The sequence below is a fragment of the Grammomys surdaster genome, unplaced genomic scaffold (assembly GCF_004785775.1).
Source record: "Grammomys surdaster isolate TR1022 unplaced genomic scaffold, NIH_TR_1.0 126298, whole genome shotgun sequence".
NCBI classification, from domain to species: domain Eukaryota; kingdom Metazoa; phylum Chordata; class Mammalia; order Rodentia; family Muridae; genus Grammomys; species Grammomys surdaster.
Genome location: NW_021621098.1, coordinates 6,369,864 through 6,391,142, shown reverse-complemented (window position 1 = coordinate 6,391,142; position 21,279 = coordinate 6,369,864). Strand labels below are relative to the sequence as shown.

At 46.7% G+C, this 21,279-nt stretch overlaps 1 protein-coding gene across 3 annotated transcripts in view; it reads left to right on the top strand.

The window, feature by feature from the left end:
• Positions 1–21,279, top strand: part of Cables1 (Cdk5 and Abl enzyme substrate 1) — a 126,968-nt gene that overhangs the window by 84,967 nt on the left and 20,722 nt on the right. For 2 of the 3 annotated variants that reach the window (XM_028759488.1, XM_028759486.1), the window contains exon 4: positions 6,119–6,196. The exons of the other annotated variant lie outside the window; for it this stretch is intronic. In XM_028759488.1, coding sequence (XP_028615321.1) covers positions 6,119–6,196 — 78 coding nt within the window. The remainder of the gene's footprint in view (positions 1–6,118; positions 6,197–21,279) is intronic. 3 annotated transcript variants of the gene reach the window in all.

Here is a 21,279-nt window from a genome sequence, read left to right as displayed (position 1 = left end):
TCTCTCTCTCTCTCTCTCTCTCTCTCTCTCTCTCTCTCTCTCTCTCTCTTTCTCTCTCTCTCTCTCTCTCTCTCTCTCTCTCTCTCTCTCTCTCAGCTCTTTGTCTTCTTTGTCTATACTGGAGCCTCTCCCCACATTCAGGCTACTCCCCTATCTTGGGCTACTCCCTCCTCTTGGGCTACTCCCTCCTCTTGGGCTACTCCCTCTTCTCATCACTCCCCCCATCTTGGGAATGCCTTTACTAGCCCAGACCTTTTCACTGTAAACTAATAGAGCCTACCATTGCTGTTAGGTCACTACATTCAGTCTAGTTTGGGTGTTCCTCCCTATGCTCAACTACTTGCCTATCACAGAATGCTGCCTCTGTGTCCTGTGTCAACCTGTCAACCTGTCTCCCGCCTAACAGTAAACTTTGCAAGGATAGGGCTCTTGCCTGTATCATTCATCAGATCCCCAATGCTTAGTGAAGTGTGGCATTGAAGGTGTGCTTAGAAAGTATCTGTGGTGGAGTGGGTTGGGGGAGGACAGAGGATCATATACCTTGTTTCTCGGAAATCTCCTGCCTCCTAATTAAAAGGGGGGTCCCTAATTAAAAGATAAGCTTCAGCCCCCAGCATATAATAAGGGCCTGGTCTGTGGAAGGAGGGATTAGGAGTGGGGTGTGGCAGTCTGGAGTCAGTGGGCTCTTAGCACAGGTCTTTAAGTGAGTCAGTCGACTCAAGCTGGACCAGCTGGCTTTTAGCCCCTGGGTTTCTGAGGTCCTTGTAGCTCAACATCATGAATCTTTCATCTGGATTCATTATTCTTGCCTGCTAGAATCCCACACCCCTCTAGAGCCTGACCCAAGTACCAAAAGCTTACACCAGGCTAGCTCTGCCTGCCACAGGCTGGGTTCCAGCACCCTTTTCTCAGGGCTTCTCTTTCCTGCCAATTCCCCACACAGAGACAGTCTCTATCCCATTTCTGGGTGGAAGGGAACATCCTTTGTGAAAAATGTTCTTGGAAGCCCCACAGGTTTCTGCTTTGCCATTGTACTCAGATGCAGTCCATCCAACCAGAGGGGGCTAGGATATTCTGAAGGAAGGACTCTCCTCCCGGTGGCTAAATAGCCAGTGTGTAAATACCCAGTGTGTAAATAGGGCGTACAAGAACATTTTCTTTTTGTTGTTGCAGTTTTCATTCAACGTTCATTATGTAATTGCCAGCTTCAGGTGCAAGAGAAAACAGTCAAGTCTTTCTTCTCCCTGCTTTTAATTGAGCTTTGTATGAAGAGGAAAGAGTGGGTGTGGGGAAGGTGGTGTAAGCGGAGAGGGAAGAGTGGGTTTTCCAGATACTGCGCTGGTCTTTTGACCCATGATGTCACTCTTCAATGCTTTGTGTCCTCTGGGTGCAACAAGTGTGGTATGCATGCACAGAGAGAATACAACCAAACTCTGGCTGTATCCATTTTCTGGGCTGCCTTACAAAGCTCCCAGAGTTGGGTGGTTAGAACAATGCAGAAGGTTTCTGTCATCTCTGGAGTCTTGGCTTGCAGAACCATGCTCTCCCTGAAGGCTCTAGGGAGAACTATCCCTTCCCTCCTTCATCAGTGGCTGGCAGCAGCCCTAGGCATCTTGGCCCTTAGCAGTATCACTCCCATCTCTGTCTCATAGTCACATGATCTCTTCCTGAGCGTATCTAGGTGTCTACAGATCAGTCTTTTCTTGTAAAGACATCACATCCTGGACTTGACCCACTTTAATGTATCACTCCATCCTAAAGTCCTCACTGCCACCCAAAGCTGTGGCCACAGAGATGTCGGCTGGGATTTTCCCAGGGTACCACCATCATCAGTGTTTCCTCTCACTTCTCAGAATGAGTCTGGAAAATATGTTTCTGCACATGTCCAGTTCTTGCTATGGACCCTGGACTGTGCCTGGATGTTACCGTTACAAGTTTTTAATATCCTTGTGAGATATTTCTTTTTCTTTCTTTCTTTTTTTTTTTTTTTTTGTTTTTCGAGACAGGATTTCTCTGTATAGTCCTGGCTGTCCTGGAACTCACTCTATAGACCAGGCTGGCCTTGAACTCAGAAATCCGCCTGTCTCTGCCTCCCAAGTGCTGGGATTAAAGGCGTGCACCACCACCACCCAAGATATTTCTGCTATTATAGAATAAGGATGAAATTTCTCAAAACTCACAGACTCCTCAGGGACAGGAAATGGAACAAGAAGATAGCATTTTGGCATCAACAGAGCACGTGAAGATCCTGGATGGTTGCTATACAAGGTCACCATCACTGGACTGGGGTGTGAAAACAGATTCCACGAAAAATCATGTCCATAAAACATTTGTGCTTACAAGTTGCAAGATTCCCTGAATGGCTGCACTTTCCCAAGAGCATAGAAATGATCCTCTGTGGATTAGAAACTTGGGTCTGTGGAGCTGCTGGGCAAGCTCTGAGCCTCCTGAAGATCTTAGAAAATGTTGTGTAACCAGAAGCAGCATGACCCCAGCCCTGGGAAGCTTTTTCCTTAACTATTTTATGTTTTTCTCTGGCAGATGTCTGCATGAAAATGCAACCTTTGGTTCCTCACAGGTCTCTCTCTCTCTCCCTGGGGTTAATGCCACTTTTGATGTCTTCATCTTTTATGAAAAGCTTTCTGGCCATCTTGGTTTCAATGAAGTATTAGATGTCACTGATGCGGAAGATCTCGTGAGCTTTCTGTGTGCCTGTGAAAGGAAGGTAGCATCTGCGTCTGGAGGCAAGGACGTGGACGGAGTCAGTTTCCATAGCCCATTGGAAACATATGTGCTTGTCTTATGCTGTTCGTGACTACCAGTGCCCAATTTAATGTTCTCAGGAAGAGCAGATGCCCTTGAAGGAAGCAAACAAATTGGATTTTCTTCTGAGGCATCTCCACTGTGATAGATGGCTCCTCAAAGCAGAGCAAAGCTGTAAATTCCCATGAGCCCTTCTGGTTCTAAACCGGACCACCTCACAGTTGCCTGTGTAGAAAGAAGTCTTGTTCTACACTTGTTGCTGCTTGCCTCTTCTGGATAAGGCCTGCAGTCCCTGCTGTAGGCCAAATCTACTCCAGGAAATATGGAAGACTTGTTCCCAGTTGTTCCAGTGACAACGTTGGTGATGTTGTCGTGAATCCACCATGCGGGTCTCTGCCATGGGTTCTTTCTCTGGCCCCTGTCAAGATCAGAATTCATGGGAAGGCTAAGTCCAGAAATGGCAGGAAAGAACTCAGAGATGCAGGGCTCCTGCTTCCCCTCCCTCTCTCCCCTCAAGACTAGCCAAGGAGAAAACCACCCTATTGGGATTATTGGGAAACAGTCCATGTTCCTGGTTGCTAAACTTGGCTCACAAAATACAATAACACAAGTTTCTGAATGGGATCCATGGAATCAACATGGCCTAGCCCTAATAGTAAGGGCCACCCAGCGTGCACCCAGTTTGTAGGACAATCTGGCCCATTTACTGACAGGCACCCTTGTGGGTGAAATCCTGGAGGAGACTTGGGTTGCACTTGGCATTGACAGTAGCTCATTTTCTTGCTCTATTGAAGACATCCAAACACAGTTGGTGTGTGGGAAAGAGAGACGCATTAGTACAGAGTACTGAGAGAGGTGCAGCAATAGTCAGGTGGTGGGGTTTGGTCAACACCCTCTTTCCTCCATATTTCACGGACATTGATGACGAATGGATCGAGGTATAGCTAGTGTAACAAGGAGAGTGACAGGGGCAGTGGGGATTGGGAGGACCTCCAACCATCCAGAAAGGTCCAGGCTGAGCAGAGCAGACTGCAGAGGTGACCTGCAGGATGGACTAGAAAGCTACTACGGAACATGTGGGTAGGTAAAGGCGGGCTTGTTGGTATCCAGGAAGCCCATGGATATGCCCATGGCTAAGCACTTGCAGGCAGATCTTTCTAGTAAGTTAGAGAAGTGTATTTACAGCAAGAAAGAGGTCAGGTTCAAATAGGCTTCCACACCTACTGATGAGTCACCTTCTATGAGTCCTTCATAGTTTGTACCTTACTGGCTACAGCATTCATGACCTATCATATAACCAAGTGTTTCAGCCAGTTTTGTCTGTGTAAGTAAATTTTGGAAAAATTTGTGTAAGTAAGTAAGACATGTTGGAAGCCCTGTCCAGGCAGGTTGGACCATGATGTATTTGACTCAGGCCCTTCAGGCCTTGAAGGCTCACTCAGGATGAGACACTGATGGGAATGAGGTCAGATGGCTAATGCCCTCTGTGTGTTACATCATTTGGGCCATGTGTTTGCTCTGTCAGCTGTCCCCAGCATTGCCCTTTTGCTTCTCAGCAGCACTGAGGTCTGGAGAGGTTCTGAACATAAGTAGTCTGTTGCTAAGTCAGCTCCACCCAAGAAGCTAGTCATACACTGAAAATCATTATTACTTAATGTGTTGTGTCTGCTGGGCAACAGCCCAAGGGTTCTTCTAAAATGAACTCATTCACTCTTCCAACTTCCCAATAAGATTACTATTAATTTTACCTCACTCATTCATTTGTTCATTAATTCTCTCACTCATTTTTTGTTTCCTCAAACAGATGCCATGTGGCCCAGACTGGTCTCAGATTTGTTGCATAGCCAAGACTGGGCTTGAATGCTTGATCCTCCTGCCTCTGCCTCCAAGTACTAAGAAAACAGGTGTGTGCTTCTGTGCCCAACTCAGCACCATGTTTAGATGGGGAAATCAAGGCTCAGAAGAGTGAGATAAGAAAATAAAGCTAATATCAGAAGCTGAGAATCACCCTTGGTCCTGTTTGTCCCTGTGAATAGGAACCACTGTGGGACCCATAGATAGTGAAAGCCCTGGGTCTTGGAGTATTTTGGTGCCTCCCTGCATCCAGACTGTGTCTCAGGGTAGAGGGTGCACATTTGACATCTGTAGCAGAACAACTCAGTGATGATCCCTTAGCCTTGCCTTCTAGGAGACTCGTGACCAGGGGCCTGATCCACCAGTTCTTTCCCATTTACCTGGAGGGGTGACTTCCAAGTTAGGTTTTAAAGACTCAGTGAGAGTTTGCCAAGTGTCCCTGAGCAGGATGTCACAGGCTGAAGAAATAGTATGTTTAAGACACAGGATAAATCTAGCTTCTTTCAGTAGGTGGAACACTGCAAGTACTTTAGCATGCAGACATGATAAGGCACATAGGAAAATACTGTGTCACTGATACTTGAGTCAGGGCCAGTAGTGTGGTCTGGCTTGCCGTGCCAGGGACCGGACTTCATCCCAGGGCTGTGGGCAACTTAATATCATAGTTTCAAAATACGGTTAAGATCCCCAAATGCTAACACATTCAGTAGTAGTATTTTCCCGGCTTGTGACACTGTAATATTGAAGGAAATTTAAAAAGTAAATAAGCTCCATATGTGAACCATGTTGACCTCATGCCAAGAAGAATGTCTTTTAATTTTTTTCTACCACCAATTCCCTTTGGCAAAAGTTACTCTCAGGCGGCAGGATAAGTACTTTTGAGGGGTTTTGTTTTTGTTTTTAATGTTTTTTTAAGTGGCTTTGATTGCATAAGAGCATCGTGTAGAACTGTTCCCAGTAGATTCTTTATAGCAGGGATGGCCACTAAGACTGATTATGTAATTGTTCCCTAATCTATTCTCAGAACCTAACATGTTACCGGAATATGAGAAGCTGGTGATGATAATGAGTCTCAACGTCTCTCCAGCTCATGGTTCTAAGCATTGTTGCCCCAACATCATTTACTCCAGAGCAGAAGGCAGTTCTTGATGTGGCATTGGCCACTCGGCTTACATTGGCCACCTGATGCAGGGTGGTCTGCTCTGGCTTGAATGCACAGCCCACAGCTCAGCCAGTACCTCTCACGTATGGCTGGTCTCGCACGTGTTAATATTTGGGTGAGAGAAGCTGCAAACTTCTGCTGTGCTGAGGCTTGGGTTTTGCAAGAAGAGCAGAATACCATCTGTTGGAGGAGGAGGCGGGAGTATGCAAATACTACTGTGAATGTCATGAATGCTTAATTTGCTCTAGAACTTATTTTAAGTTTGTTTTATTTTTTTAATTTGGAGTCTTTGCATTTAGTTAGTTGTTTGTTTTTTTGTTTTTTGTTTTTACTTTGTAGAATAGTCCTTATCAGTGGCAGAAGATCCTTCTGTAGTATATTTTCCGTGCTGCCGTATCGAGACAGTACCCAAGTCGGGTATGTATATGCATGCATGCTTTACCGTTCTCTGGGCGAAAAGCTCAGGCGCCAATGTGCAGAATGTGACTTGCCTTTCTCTGTTCATGAATTTGCCTAGATCTGATGTTACAAATTCAGTGTCTGATTTTGGGGGGTATGTTCTACTTTCTTTTCATCCAGAAAACTTCCTTGGTTTTGTCTTTGCGTGTGTGGGGGCGGGGAGTGTGCACGTTTGACCATCCTCTGCTTTCTAAATGTGCGTTTTGTCATTTGTCCAATACTATAAACCAAGAAAAATAATGAGGTCTACCATATGCTATTGGGTCTCTCTGACTATTGGAAACAGGTAGGTCAGGTAAGGACTGTATCCTGTGTCTTGGCTTCAGTTGGAGACTGACAGGAGAGCTGGAACTGCCACCATAGGGCAAACATGTCACAGCAAAGTGGCACCAGGAACAAATGTACATAATTAGGGGCATACCAGGTTCCTGACTCTGGATCAACCAACCCCGCCTTTGACTATGAGCAGGAAGTAATGCTAGAGGGTTGAGACTTACAAAGTCAGTCTTTCCCCACCACCCTCAGCCTCTTTGGTTTCCTCCAGTGTGTCTAGACTAATCCCCACTACACTGTCTCCAGCATCTGTCAGCATGGTGCTGCTGGTGTCAGGCACATCTCTGGGACTGACTCTAGAATCTGTTCACAAGGGCTAAAGCTGCTCTGCAGTCATGGTGACAACAGACGCCATAGACCACTGCCCCAACCCCAAGCTGTCCTCAGGCTCACCTGCTGACCTTGATCTTTCCTGTGGACTGTAACAGGTCATTCTTGGCCTGATCCACTCAACTGGTTCTTACACAGACTCCCTGTGAGTTCCACAAGAGCAGCTTCTGGTTAGGTGTGTGCTTTAGAGAACACAGCAAGCATTAGCCATTTATTTCAGCACCTTGAAAAGTAGGTGTTCCAGAAAAAGTACCAGCAGATCTTATAGCTTGGAGGTTTACAGCCTATGTGGGGCAGCCATGGGGCTGATTTATAGCCCATGTGGGGCAGCTATGAGACTGAGGGATGTCCCTAAGAAGTTTTCTTTTACCAGTCTAACCTGCTAGGGTCACAGCTGTGGCTATCAGAAGGGTAGTCCACTTCTGGGGGAAACGGCTTGTGGCAAAGCCCAGAGCAGCCTACCTCTTCTAAAGCCCTGGGGAGATCTTCATCCACAGTCAATGGTTCTTTCCAGGCACAGCCTCTTCTGGCTACGGCCTGAAAGGGTGCTGTGGAGCCTCTTCTCTGGACTCCTTTGCTGACCTTTCTGGTTGATGCATTCATTCTCCTGCTCCATCCAGTTGTTTGTTTGTTTGTTTGTTTGTTTGTTTTTAAGATAATTTGGCTGTACATTTCATCTTTAGAGTGTTCATGTTAGATTCATTCTCGAAGAGTTAATTTCCATATGCAGTTCCCCCTTACTGCTGTACTATTTTATAGATATCTGTGAGAACAGTGATCCTAGACAAGAGAAGGTAGAGGAAACCCAGTTATATGGTTCCCCCTCCCATGCAGACAGGCCACATGAATTCCACATCTGTAGAAATCTTTTCAGGATATGGAGCATTGATGCTAATCTGCTTTCCAGAGGGCAACTGAGGCTCACAGGAGCTTGTGGACTCAAGGTTCCCAGCATGGCACTCGCATGCTGAGAGGTAAGTGGGGCCCACTAGGCAGGACCCCATTTTCTGACACCAAAGATGGAGAAGCAGTGTAGAGAACCAGATGTCTGAATGGAGATAATCCAAACCCCCACACTGTAGCTCCATGTGGCCTTCCACATTTTTAGATACCTTAGGGAAATACAACCTGGTAGGCAGCTGGTGCTGCAGAGAGCATCTGTCCAAGCATGATGTCCCTGATGCTGGGAAGGCCTGCCTCTTATGCCACCTGTGGATCTGCCTATTCTGCCTGTAGCACTGGATGGAGACATAGATAGAACTTCCACATCTTAGACATGAGCACATTTGAGTCCACCACTTCTCCAAGGTTTAGAGTCGAGGAAACCAAGGGGCCCAACAATGAATTCTATAACCAAAGAGCACAGTCAGTTTCTCTGTAAGGCCTCACAGGGTAACCAGCCTGTGGCCTGTAACAGATTCCACATTCTCCCAAAGCGCTGGAGAAACTCTGAGCATGATGCCAAATACTGCACTCAAGTGACCGGGGTGCTCTGTGCTCTTGACAGATTAATAAGCCTGCATCCTGTTTTAAATACTAGTCCATTTGCTAAAATTATCCACTGATAGCTACAATTCTTTCATTAATGGGAAATGACTGTGCTCAAATAATAAAGCTATATCAATAAACATATCTAAGAAAATATGCATGTCTGTATAGTACAATAATATTTATTAATAATCATTGATGTTATATAACACATTCCCACTGTGAAACATGCCTCCTTTTGCCCCAGATGTTCTTCCTGTGACACAGCTCCATCTGCCAGTGGAGTTCAAGGGTGGAAGCCCTCAGAGGTCAGATAATCTGTCCTTCCTGCTTTGTATCCAGGGTGGCCATGGTTGTGTGGGGGTGGGGTGGGCTTGCATATCAGCCCCAGAACTCTGAGCTCTGTTCTGTGGGACCCATGCTTCCTTTATGATTATATCTGTAGAACAGGCCTCATGGGCCTGATTCTTCCAGATCGTTAATTGCAAACACACACAGCAGCGAAGGGTAGTTTTGTATAGTTCTGGTTCTCACAAGCAGATCATAAAAACAGGAAGCTACACAGTTCCTCCACATGCACTTGAACCTCCTCTGCAGGTCAAGCATCTCTCAGATGGGTAGCCTTGTCTTCCTGGGTGTGTTTTCTATCTTCTCTTGCAGCAAGGCATCTCCTCAACTCCCTCACATTCTCCTGTCTCACCCTGCCTCACCCTGCCTCACCTCCTGCTATGCCCCCAGAGCTCTGTGCTTGGCATTTTTACATGAAGTAAAAACTGATTTTGGAGCCTGGTCTCAGTTGACAATGATGACAGATTGTCAGATAGGCATTAGACATTTTGCATCCATTTTCCACTGTTTTTATGTTCAGTCCTCATAGCCCCCCAGTATGTACGAAGCCTTGATGAGGAACACTTTACTGCCCCTGAATCTTCATCAGAATCAATTGCTCAGGAAACTATGTGGCCCCACCCACCTCTCCAGGTTCTTTCCCATCTCTGCTCATCCCCTGTATAGACTCTCAAGCCCTACTACTGCAGAGCAGAATTCATTCCTGTTCTTGCAATCTAGAGAGGACCTACAGACACTGTGCAAGGCAGCAGGCATATCTTGTTTTCTCATAGTCTAGACACCAACCTAACCATCAAATAAAACAGCTCGTAGACAGTTGAGTCCTAAGTAGTCGCCCCACTTAGGGCAAGAGGAGCCCAGAAGGAACTGGAGGGAATTCAGACAGATGGATAGAGAAGAACTCCCCAGGGCTCATGTACTGTACTAGATGCCTGAGCTCCTAGAGACAGAGAAATGTTTGAGACTGTGGACTTTGGATAAGTCAACTTCTAGCATGGTTAATGGCCCTGCTACTGGAGAGACGTCAGGAGAGCCATGCCCAAGCTGGAATCCTGCTTCTGAGCAGGTATTCCACCCTGGTTAGGGGAATTCTGAAATGAGCTTTGCCAGTCATCCAGGTCATGGGATGTCCCCAGCTCTCACAGGACCATCGCTTAGCTGTCTACCTCCATTCTTTATGGTTTCTACTGGGGCTGCTCAACTCACATCTCCAAAGCCACTGTGAGCTTTGGGCCTTGTTCCTGTCCTTGTCTGCCCTGCTGGAGTATAAGCTAAAAGTCTAGTTGAATAGACTTTGCCAGTGAGACAGATGGCTCACACTTCCACCTTTCAACAATCAGTGGCTAAGAGCTCACACCTGAAAAATTCTTCTTCACAGGACTTTTTAAACTCAGATTTCAAGACGGGGAGTTTTCACAGTTTTCTGGTCTGAAGCTCAATCCACGTGGGCTTTAGAGTACTTAAGAGTACTGCTTGGTTTGTGCTCAGCTTAGAATGGTCTCCAAGATGACTTTCAGAACTTCCTGACAACAATCCTGGTTATTTGAAAGCTAACCCCAAAGTTCAGACTGCCTTGATATATAGGAAAAGCTTTCTGAGGGAAAGGTCTATTTTCTTAAGATTTTCAGAGGGTGTAGCTAGAGGTTTGTGAACTGATGTAGCGGAACTACAGCCAGAGTATTGTGCAAGGGTAATGAAGCAGTTTCCTAGTGCCTTTCAGGTATGTGTGCCCATTCCCCCCAAGGACTGGGCCAGTTGGTGCTCATATTGTCATTCTGCTTGAGGAGGTTGAGACTTGGTGGGACTAAGCAGCCTCAGCTGAGAAGAGTGAGGGCGGGAGCAGTTCGGCCCCAGCCACTCAGCCCTCCTCAACCTCCTCTTTAGGACTGGACTTGTTGGTTTAAGAATTTATGGTGTTTATGGATGTTGCCCATTCCCGGGCTTTGGTGGCTAAGTTGTTGGATGATAGTTTTCAGGAGGCTGTGAGGGTGGATTATTTACCCTATGGCATTAAATTCTCCAAGAGTAACTCCAGGTAGCTGTGGGTGATCCCTCCTTCCCCCAAACCCCAAATACATGCCCCATCCTGAAGGTAAACCAAGAGCCTAATGCATGATGAGTGAGTTCTCTACCACAGAGCCACGACTGCAGCCTTCATTTTTATTTTTATTTTAAGATAAGGCCTTTCTGAATTTCCCAGTCTGGCCTCAAACTCATAATGCTCCCAAATAATGAGAATGACAGGTATGTGCCACCATGCCTGCTCTGGATGGTCTCTTAAATGAAAAATAACTTCCTCATCTGAGTATTTTTTGTCTTTAGTCTGAGGAGGTCTGTGAGAAAAGGGAAAGTGACGGTTACTGGCACTATGCTGAAGTGCTACCCACTTAGGCGTCTTAGCACCTTCCCCACAGGCCCATGCTGGCTGCCTGCCTCCTCCTCTAGTACTGGAAAGGGACTCAAGGACTTGTAAGTGTTTGATCCCAGGTCTAGAGCCTGTGTGTGAAGCCACTGGCTCTCTTGGGGTGTCCGATATTTCTGGGAGAGAATGTCTGTTCATAGCACAGGACATGTCATCTCTTCCCTCGTGGGTGACAGGACTCTCAAAGTAGAATTTTCTTTCTTTTCAACTTATTTTTAATCATGTATGGGGGGTTGCATATGGTCGCAAGTGCCTGCAGAGGCCAGAGGCCTAAGCTCCCCTAGAGCTGGACTTACAGGTAGTTGTGAGCTAACATAGCTGAACCTTAGTAGTGGGCGTAAACTAGGTTCTTTGCAAGGACAGTATACTTTTAACTATTGAGCTATCTCTCCAGTCTCCACAAAGATTTCCCAACCACTCCATAGTTGCCTGCACATAACATTCAGAAAATCTTTCCATTAGTATTTTTGATAGCTCCTTTTTTTCTAGGCCTTTATGTTAGAAACTCAGAGTCTTGCCTACTACAGGACACCCATGTACCCTACAGTGGCTCTGTAGCCCACGACTGTACAGCATAGCAATAGACTCTCAGTGTCCTGAGCTGCAAATACCAGAATACCTTTCATGGTCAGGGCTGTGGGAAGCATTCAAGACCTCACAGACTCTCCAGGAAAAAACAAAAGCAGCAAAGGCACCAAGAATTACCCAGTGGGAGGCAGTGCAGCTAGGGCGGACACATGTCACACCCTGGGCCTCTCCCATAGAAATACTACCATTACAGTTCCCGTGGGACCCCCAGGCATGCCAAGAATTGCCTAGCTTGCCCAGGTGTGACTCATAGCCACCATCAGGCCTCATCAGTCCTAGCAGAACCTAGGCTACATCTGGGGATCTGGGAAATGTTTTTGGTCTTTCTGGAGCCTGTGGTCTTTGCCACAGTGGTTCAGTGAAGACTCCACTGGTGCTCACACTGAACCAGGGGAGGCCAGTGAAGAACTCCAGCCATCGCCCCCACATCATCCCAGAAGGCATCCCTGAGACAAGGAGCTATGAATCTGCATCCCCATGACTGTGTTACGCTTAAAAACAATTGTTGATCAGACTCCACAGTTAGTAACCCACGGAGGGATTAAATCCCAGGGAGCTATGCCCCTGGCCCTGAGCTCAGCAGCAGGCAGTACTGCCTGTCCATCCATCCATCCATCCATCCATCCATCCATCCATCCATCCACAGCCTGATGTCTGAGGTGCTGTCAGGGAACACTGGCCCCCACTCTGCTCCCTCAATCCTTCCAGTGACACTGATGCTGGCCTCTCTGCCCAGCTCAAGTCTGTGGTTCCTCTGTGTAACTATTCTGAGAGTCCTTGTACTCCTGTTTCCTTGTCTGGGCCCAGGAACATGATATAACCCCCAAGGATACCCATTCCAAGGGGAACCCCCTTCCCTAAGTGACCCATTTCATTCATCTACCCAAAGTGTACAGAGCCACTCAAAATACCAACCTCACCATGTCACATGAGACTTCGGGGGGGGGCGGAGTTATATTTTCATCTGAAACACTCTTCTGTCCCTCATTGATCCCAGCCTAGTTTGAATGAAGCCAGCCTCTCCAAACTGCTTCCTTAGGGCCCTTCCCCAGCCCCTAATACCTCACCAAGGCTTGCTAAGACTGTCTGATATCTTTGCTGAGGCCAGTGGTAATGCTTATAGTGTGTGTTTTAACTTATTTTAACTTGTGAGTATGGTCCGTGTCTTGGTCTTCAAAGTAGCCCCAAGACTCTGCTTGGAACACTGTGAACACTCCACCTCCATACACAGATAAATAGATGGATGGCTGACATGTTGTTCAAGGCTGCATTTCTAGGCTTCTGTGGAGGAGACAGCACTGCACTACCAAATGAGACAGACTGTGTGCTGTGTTGAGAGCAGGTGCTCTGTGGAGCCCTTGACCTGGCAGTTGGTCCTTGGCATCTCCAGAGAAATGGAGGAACTAGACAGATGGCCATAAGAGGGAGCCACCAGTGGGCCATGGGGCTCCGCCCCCTCCAAGTGGCTTCATCACAGCAACAAGAAACTTGCCTTATAAGCTTAAAGAGACAGAGGGCCTCAAGCTGCATACAGCTGTGTCTGATGAACCCCAACTAGGCCCCTCCTTTGTGCTTAGGATTCAGAATCCACACAGCCTGGATTCTGCATACCTCATTCAACCTTGCTGGTACGGCAAGTGACTCGTGCTGTCACAGGGCTTCCACTACCTTTCCCTAGGCTCCATTGGCGTCCCCTGGCCTTTGACAGAGTTGGTCACCTGAGCATCTCTAAAACATCAAAAGATAAGTAGTACTTTCCCTTCGGTTGTACCCTGCTTCTGTTCAAAGCGGGGGGGGGGGGGGGGGGCTTCTGGCTGGGAGCTGACTTGGTTAGAATAGGGCAGTTTCCAAGGCCAGTGCTGTGGAGAGGGGGCATTTCATCCTGGGATGAGGTGAAATACTGGCCTTGGTCGTCCTTCCTGCTAATCTGTGTAGAGGCCAGCACAGTATCTGTAAGCACAGACATCAGAAAGGTGCGGGACATACTGACCTGCCTAGATTGAAGACGGCTGTGGCTGTCCATTCTTTTCAAATTACCCAGGTGTGAGGCTGCAGTTCAACCAATAGCAGCCAGGCAGCCTGTAGGCTTAGTGAGCAAAGTACTTCTGAGAACACAGAAGCCCTTCCCAGACTCAAAGTCCCTGCTTCTCCAGTGGCCCTGAGGTCACTTGTAAAGGATGTGGTAAGCTCAATAATGGCAGTGTCTTCCAGCTCAAATGAGGCTTCGAGAGCCCAGAGGGCCTTTGGGACGTCGTGTTAGCTGTCACCTTCTCACCTCAGAGTTCCTTGCTGTTCTGGCACACAAGTTTACACGTGGCTCCCGTCCCTAAAGAGGTTAGCCACAAACTGCTCCAAAAAGGATGAGAACAGGAAGCCCGCTTCTCCCTTACAGGAAGCCCACTCCTCCTCTACGTTTCCCTTAGGTGTACCCCAATCCTTAACCATCCTGGAGACCTGTATCAATGGGCACCTGAAGCAAGGCAGGGGACTGGCTCATGGGATGGAGCTGCAGTCAGGCAGAGCTTGTTGACTTTAGTCTGTCTACTCATCTTTATCAGTGGCCACAACGTCCACCTCAGGGAACCTCTTAGTGAGATGGCCCAGAGCACTGTATGATGCTGGAGTCCATCAGCAGCAGGTCTGGTTTTGTGCAGTCTTAATGGGATTTACTGGTTCTCAGGCCACCAGCAGTGTGATCAACAAATACTGTGGTTTCAGCTTCAGGTTATCTTTATTCTTTAATTTTTTTTTTCCTCTTGATGGAACATAAATGTTGAAGCGAGTTTAGGAAATACATAAAAAATAAAGTCAAAATTAGCAGCCAAACCTCCTCAACAAAGCCACTGTTAAAATTTTGGTACCTTATCTTCCTGTCTTTCCTTTTTCCCTTAGCCCTTCACTCCTATAGAACACAGCAGAGTTGGGGGTGGGGGCAGACCTGCCTTCCACAGCATGCTGGTAGAGCCGCAGTAACAGGGAAGGAAAACAGATGTGGCCCATCTCTTCCCCGTGACTAACATCAAACCTCCATTGCTGCGAGCACTCTTTCAGGTGCCTGTAGCTGTACCATTTTCAGAAGAGTTTAAGCCAGGTCCTTGTCCTCCACATAACTCATGGCTGTCCCCCTTCTAGGTGGATCTGCAGTTAGGCTTGGAGACTCTCAGCATAGAAAAAGAAAGACTCACAAGCAACTTCCTGGACTCTTCCCCACTTAGTAAACAGAGTGGTATACCTGAGAATCCTTTCCTCTCACCTTCCAGCCCCTACCCTGAACCTCTGAGCTTTGGTACCCCAACCATGGAACCAGGAGTGGAACACCTGGTACAGAGGATGTATGGAGTTCAATATAGAAACGGAAGACAAGGTGAACACTGGAATGGCCCAGGAGACTTAGGGAACAGAGAAGGAAAAGGTGATCTGAGAGGGAGGTAGACAAATGCAGATTTGACCTTTAACTGTTGGCTAAGCTCAGTCCTAAGCCAGGAAACCGAGAGAGAGACTCACATCCTCCAATGCCTTCTCTTCTTGTACCTTCTTGGCCTTCTGTTAGACAAGCAGGAGCTCTGGCTCACACAGTCCATGAAAGGCTATAATGTGGCTGGTCTGCACTTGTCACACTGCATCCGGTTCCAGGTGGCCAGCTCAGAGGGTTTTGAAGCACTATCCACTAGTGAGTGAGAGGCTGTAAGCAGCATGTTAAGGGTTATCCCAGCATTGTCTCTGTGCCTAAAGGAATTAGCACTGTGAAATACACAGACATCAGTGTGTGATTCTGCCTAGATCTCTGACCAAAAGAAAGTAAGAATGACCAGGTGGCTATTTGCTATTTGGAGGTCTTGTAAAAACAAAGAAGCTAGATGATTCTGGCAAAAACAGTTTGTTTCCATGATCTGTCTAATGGGCACAGACCCATTTGTGTGACAGTCCTTAGTTGATGCCACTAGGTTCACTTTCTACAAACACAGCAGGCTTGGATTGCTCAGTGAGTGTAAGGTGTCTTTGGGGGTGTGTTCCTGAATTGTCAACAGCTTCCACATGGTGTTTGTGTCCTTGGCTTTTGGCATGAGGCAATCAGATGAGGTCATCTGCTTGGGTCCATTTCCTGATCACTGATCATTTTGAGACACAGAATAAATTCTATTCTTGGAGAACCTTCAAGCCTAATGCACCCTGCCTGGTCTAGGGCCCATCCCCTTCCTCCCCACCCACTCACCCCAGAAACATCTCTTTTTTGTTGTGGAAAATTACACATTCACAAACTGGTTTTCTTTTCTCCCCTCATGTTGAGCATATTCCCACACAGCGACTGATTCTGGAATGATCTCATGGGTGAATCATGCCATTATCTGGCTGCTTATAAGAGCTGCTTTTAGACAAAGATTTTGGTGTAAGCTCCACTAAGACCCCTTCATTGTCTGCCAGTCACCCTTCTGGGGATGACTTACCTATGAAGTACTGAGTCTGAGGGGCCGAGCTTTCTCAGCTAAAAGCTGCCTTTGTTTTCACTGGCTTTCTGTGAGCTATGGCCTTGTTCAATGACTTTGAACTTTGGTGGTATAACTCTGCATCTATTCAAGCTAGGGAAACTGATCCAAGATGTTCACTGCACCTGAAGGAGTAGTGTGGTAGCTGTCACTGGACAAATACTAGATATAATGAGCTTATGAAAAAAGAAAGAGATTCTTTTCATTTATGGTTTTAGAAGTTTCCATCTGTGAATGAGGGATTGGATCGTTCGTGCAAGCATGAAGACCTAAGTTCAATCCCTGGCACTCACATGGAAAAACCAGGAGCCATGGTGAACATTTGTAATCCTGTACAGGTACAGAGAAATGGATCCCTATGGCCCTCTAGACACTGAGCCTAGTTTATGAGGCAAACTCCAGGCCTATGAGACACTGTCTCAGAAAACAAGATGGACAGCTCCTGAGGAAGGATACATAAAGCTGTCCTGTGGTTTCTGCATACATACACACACACCTGCACAGACATTTCAGTCTGTGCTCCACTCACCTGTGGTTCTTTATATCCCCTTCTAGGGCCTACCTTCTGACCTAAGGCCTCCCACTGGGCCCTGTCTCTTAAGGTCTCCATCACGTCTCAGTAGTACCAGGCCAGGGAAAAAGGCTTTAGCACACAGCCTTTGGGGGACAGCAGGCCACAAACAGGTCTTCTTAACTGCCGACTCTGTCCTGGAGTTCCCTCTGTGTGATCTCTTAATTAAGACTTGTTCACAACTGGCATTTCCTTTCCTAAATCAGTTTTCAGAGCTCTGCTTTCTCTAGGTCTCATTTCTTTCTGAAGGGTCTAGAAATTCTGTTAATATTTAAGTAGCTCTTACATTATTTACACATCCGAGCATTTGAGCCATTGTTGTCCTTTAAAGAGCAAGTGTGGGGTGGTGCTCCCTGCAGGTGGTGCTCCCTGCAGGTGGTGCTCCCTGCAGGTGGTGCTCCCTGCAGGTGGTGCTCCCTGCAGGTGGTGCTCCCTGCCAGGTGCCCTGAGTTAGAGGTCAGGCAACCCCATCTGAGGAGCAGAAAGCCTCACAAGTACCTGACTGGATCCCACGTCCATTTTCTCAGCTGCGACCAGGTGTAAGTATTCAAGTGTATATTTTTTCTAAAGTATTATTGTGTGGGATGTGTGCATGATACAGGAGTGCACATAGTGGAGATCAGAGGATAACTTTGTGGAGGGGTTCTCTCCTACTATTTTGAGTGTTCTGGGGATCACACTTAGCTCAGGCGGTTTGCACAGTCCACAGTCAGCACCTTTACACACTGGCTCTCAATCATATTTTTTCAGAGCAAATATTGATTCACTGGTATGTATAGGTATAGGTATATATATATATATATATATATCCATCTCCATCCTCCTAGGGAAAAGACTCTGATCTTTTATCTGACAGGGGGTTCTGTTTTCCTACCAAGATAATTCTGTACATTAATGATAGCCAGATGAGCCCTTTACAAAAGACGGGATCGGGAGTTGGCTGTGCAGTGGTTAACAGAGGGGAGGTAACCTTTGAGGATGTGATAATCCAGTTGACTCACAGTGGTGAGATGTGATGTGTTTATACTATAGCAGCGGAGGCTAAGACAGGGTCCAGGGGCTTTCCTCCTGTGGACTCACAGGCCTCTGGGTCGTGCCCCACCGCTGTGAAGCCCCCATAATGAACCGATCTGCTTTTCTCAAGGCTATAACTGCTACTTGGCTGTCTCCCTCAAGCATGCTTTTATCTTCCTATTGTAATCCCCTCTCATCTTGCCTCAGCCCCTCCCATTCCTCCACTGCTTTTGCATTTGCGAACTGCATTTGCAACTACACTTGCAAACTGTTGAGGTGCTGTAGACTGAGAATCATGAGTGAGGAACTCAGTCCAAGTTGCCCTGTCAGCCGGAGCTGGGGCAACAAGGAATTCAAACCTCAAGTTGTCCAGAGTGTTTCTCCAGTGTTTTAGCTCTGGCTTCTTTGAAAGTAGGGTGTTCTCCTACAACCTAATAAACCATTTTGTCCTTGGGCAAAAGTACTGAATTTAAGCCTTAATATGTGCAATTCTGGAATACCACAAATGATAACTAAATTTGCCTCTTTTTTTTTTTTGCCTCCGCGTGCTGGGATTAAAGGCATATGCCACCATGCCTGGTGCTTCTTTGATTTTTAAAAATAGGTAGAATCTAAGTAAATTAGTATTTGAACCCTAGATATAGCTGGGATTAAAAGAGGATCCTCTAGACTTTTCAAAGAGAGCCCAGCTTGAATCTGATTTTAATGTCTTCAGCCACTGATGGAGATCCTCCCACTGTGGGTTTCAGGCTGGCATGCGAGTTTTCTGTTTTATAAGATTAAGAACAATGACCTTAGAAGATGTTGTGATTTTATCCCTATTCTCCTGAAACTTTTGCTTAATTCCTTTTTACCGGATGTTCCTTTTAAGGCTTCTTTTGCATCTGTACAGACAACTCCTAGCTCCTTTTCTGCATGTACCCCCAGCATTCAGGCCTCAGAGACGGCAGCTAGCCTTGCCTAGGACTCTCCTGCTCTTTCTGTACTCACACATAAGGCCAAGGCAGTTATCTGTAATATTAGGAAGCCCGGTGTGAAATTACTGCTATTATGTCAGCCAGTATAGCTCCAAAGGGGTGATTTCCTGCAGTTGATGATAATATCAGGTTTCAGTGACGTCGCCTGGAGCACTTAGCAGGAAAAATCCAACCAGAGAGGATAGTCCCTTATGTTTTCAGTTCCTGACTCTATTGCCACCCAGGATTCAGGAAAGGAAATGGATACTTGCACTACGGATGTAGCTCAGTTGGTAGGATGCACAAAGCCCTGGGTTCAATCCCCAGTACCATGTAAATTGGGCATGGTGGTGCACACCCATATTCCCAGCACTTGGGAGATAGAAACAGAAGGACCAGAAGTTCAAGATCAGCTTCTGCTGATAATGAATTTAAGGCCAGCTTGGGCTACAGGAGATCAGATCTTAAAGAAAAAAAGTTCCTGTTCATTCAAAATGTCTTAAATGGGCTTTGTTTTCTTTGATGTGGCTACCGAGGCACATATGTGTATATGCATATATCTATATGCATGCACTGTTAACTTGCACCCACCAAGAACCAGGTCCAGTCGCAATGACAACTTGAAAGAATGTTCAGAAACTTATATCCCAGCAATTACAAAGTCACTCATGTTCTAAGTGGCTGGCATGTTGGATCCCATCCACCAGCTATAGCTGAGAAGATTCTCGGGTCCTTTCAACCCATTATCCTCCCTCTTGCCATTCCCACACCAGGCTGTTGTAAAACCCAAGATTTCTCAATATCCTTTCTAGTCTCCAAGACTATATGAAGAAAGACCTAGAGCAGCATTTCTCAACCTTTTGGGTCACATATCAAATATACTGCATATCACTTATTTACATTAAAAATCAAAACTTACGAAGTAGCAACAAAATCATTTTATGGTCAGTGGTCACCACAACATGAGGAACTATATATTAAAAGGTCACAGCATTTCAAAGGTTAAGAACCTGGTCTAGGGAACCCTTTAATGCCTGGGACCTGGAGGCCACACACTGGTCACTGCTCACAGGTGTGCCCTGACACTGCTAATAACCTGTTACCCCCATGCTCTTGACTCCACCAGGCCAAAAGACCACCCATGCCCTGTTCACATGTAGGGGGATGGGGTTTGCTTACAGCTGGGAGCACTTGGTCAAGGAGTATCGATCCAGTGCCAAGCAGGGGGTGGGGGCTATGGTTATCATCCCCCACTGAGGGTCCCTCCGGTGTGCTCATTGCCCCTCCTTCCTCTAGGATTCTGGCACAGTTTCCTCCATGAGCAATGGCCTGAAAGATAAACATTTGAGGCTACAGACAACAAATGGCCATATTTCTTTGGGGAAGAAAATGGGAGAGTGTTGCAGGATGGCTTCCTGCTGCTACTACATTATTTGCAATAAGCACAGTGACTGGGGAGGAGCTAATGTGGGAAGAGGAGAAGGAAGAGGAGGAGCTAGGAAGGGAGGAACAGGGAGGAGGAGAAGATGGCTGAGGATGTGCATGTGTCTCTAGCAGTCTAAGGTTAGGTTTTGGGTAACAACGCTAATTGTGTGGGCATCTTGTTAATTGAGCATTACCAAATATATGTAGCAATTGGATAGCCGTTAAGTATTAAGAGTCTTCACTCTACAGGGTACCTCAGGATGGCGGGTATTATCTGGGCTCAGCCAAGCTTTGTGGAGACAGCGTGGGAGATTGTGGGTGCCAGGGCCGGTGCTTCTGGCCGGCCTGAGCTGAGGTCAGAGCTGAACGTCGGTGAGAAGCATGTCGCCGTTCTTGGCCTCAGGCCTTGTCTAGTTGGGAACATGGCAGCCCCGTAAGAACAAGCCAGATTGGGCCATGCCGTTTTAAATATTACCCTCAATAGGGGAGACCAGAGCCACATTGTTAAACACATTGTATGTGACAGTATGGTTTTGTCATGGAAATTACCAATGAATTGAAGCACTAAGATTTAGCCCAATATGGTAGCCATTAGCCAGTTACATTAAGTGGCTATTTATATTAAGTTGATTAAAATTTCATACAATTAATATGGGCACAATGGTACATACCCATAACCTCAACACTCTAGGAGGCTGAATCAGAAGGGCCATGGGCTAGCACAGGCTATATTGTCACACACACACACACCACACACACACAATTCATACAACTGGAAACTTAGCTTTCTTAGCCAAATCATATTTCAAGTGCTCAGTTGTCACAAGTGACCAGTAACCACTGTGTGGGACAGTGCAGATGGAGGGGGAGTTCTACTGGATGACATGGCCCATCCTGAACCCTATACAACCCAAGGCAGTTGAAGGTTTGTCTTTATGTCATTACTTATCCAGCTTGGCCTGGCCAAGGCACAGTAAATATTATATTAGAAGGTCAATGACATAATGGGAAGCCAGGGGGAAATATGACACTAGCAAGTCACATGAATTGGCATAGGTATCCACGGAGGCAAGGTTGAATCT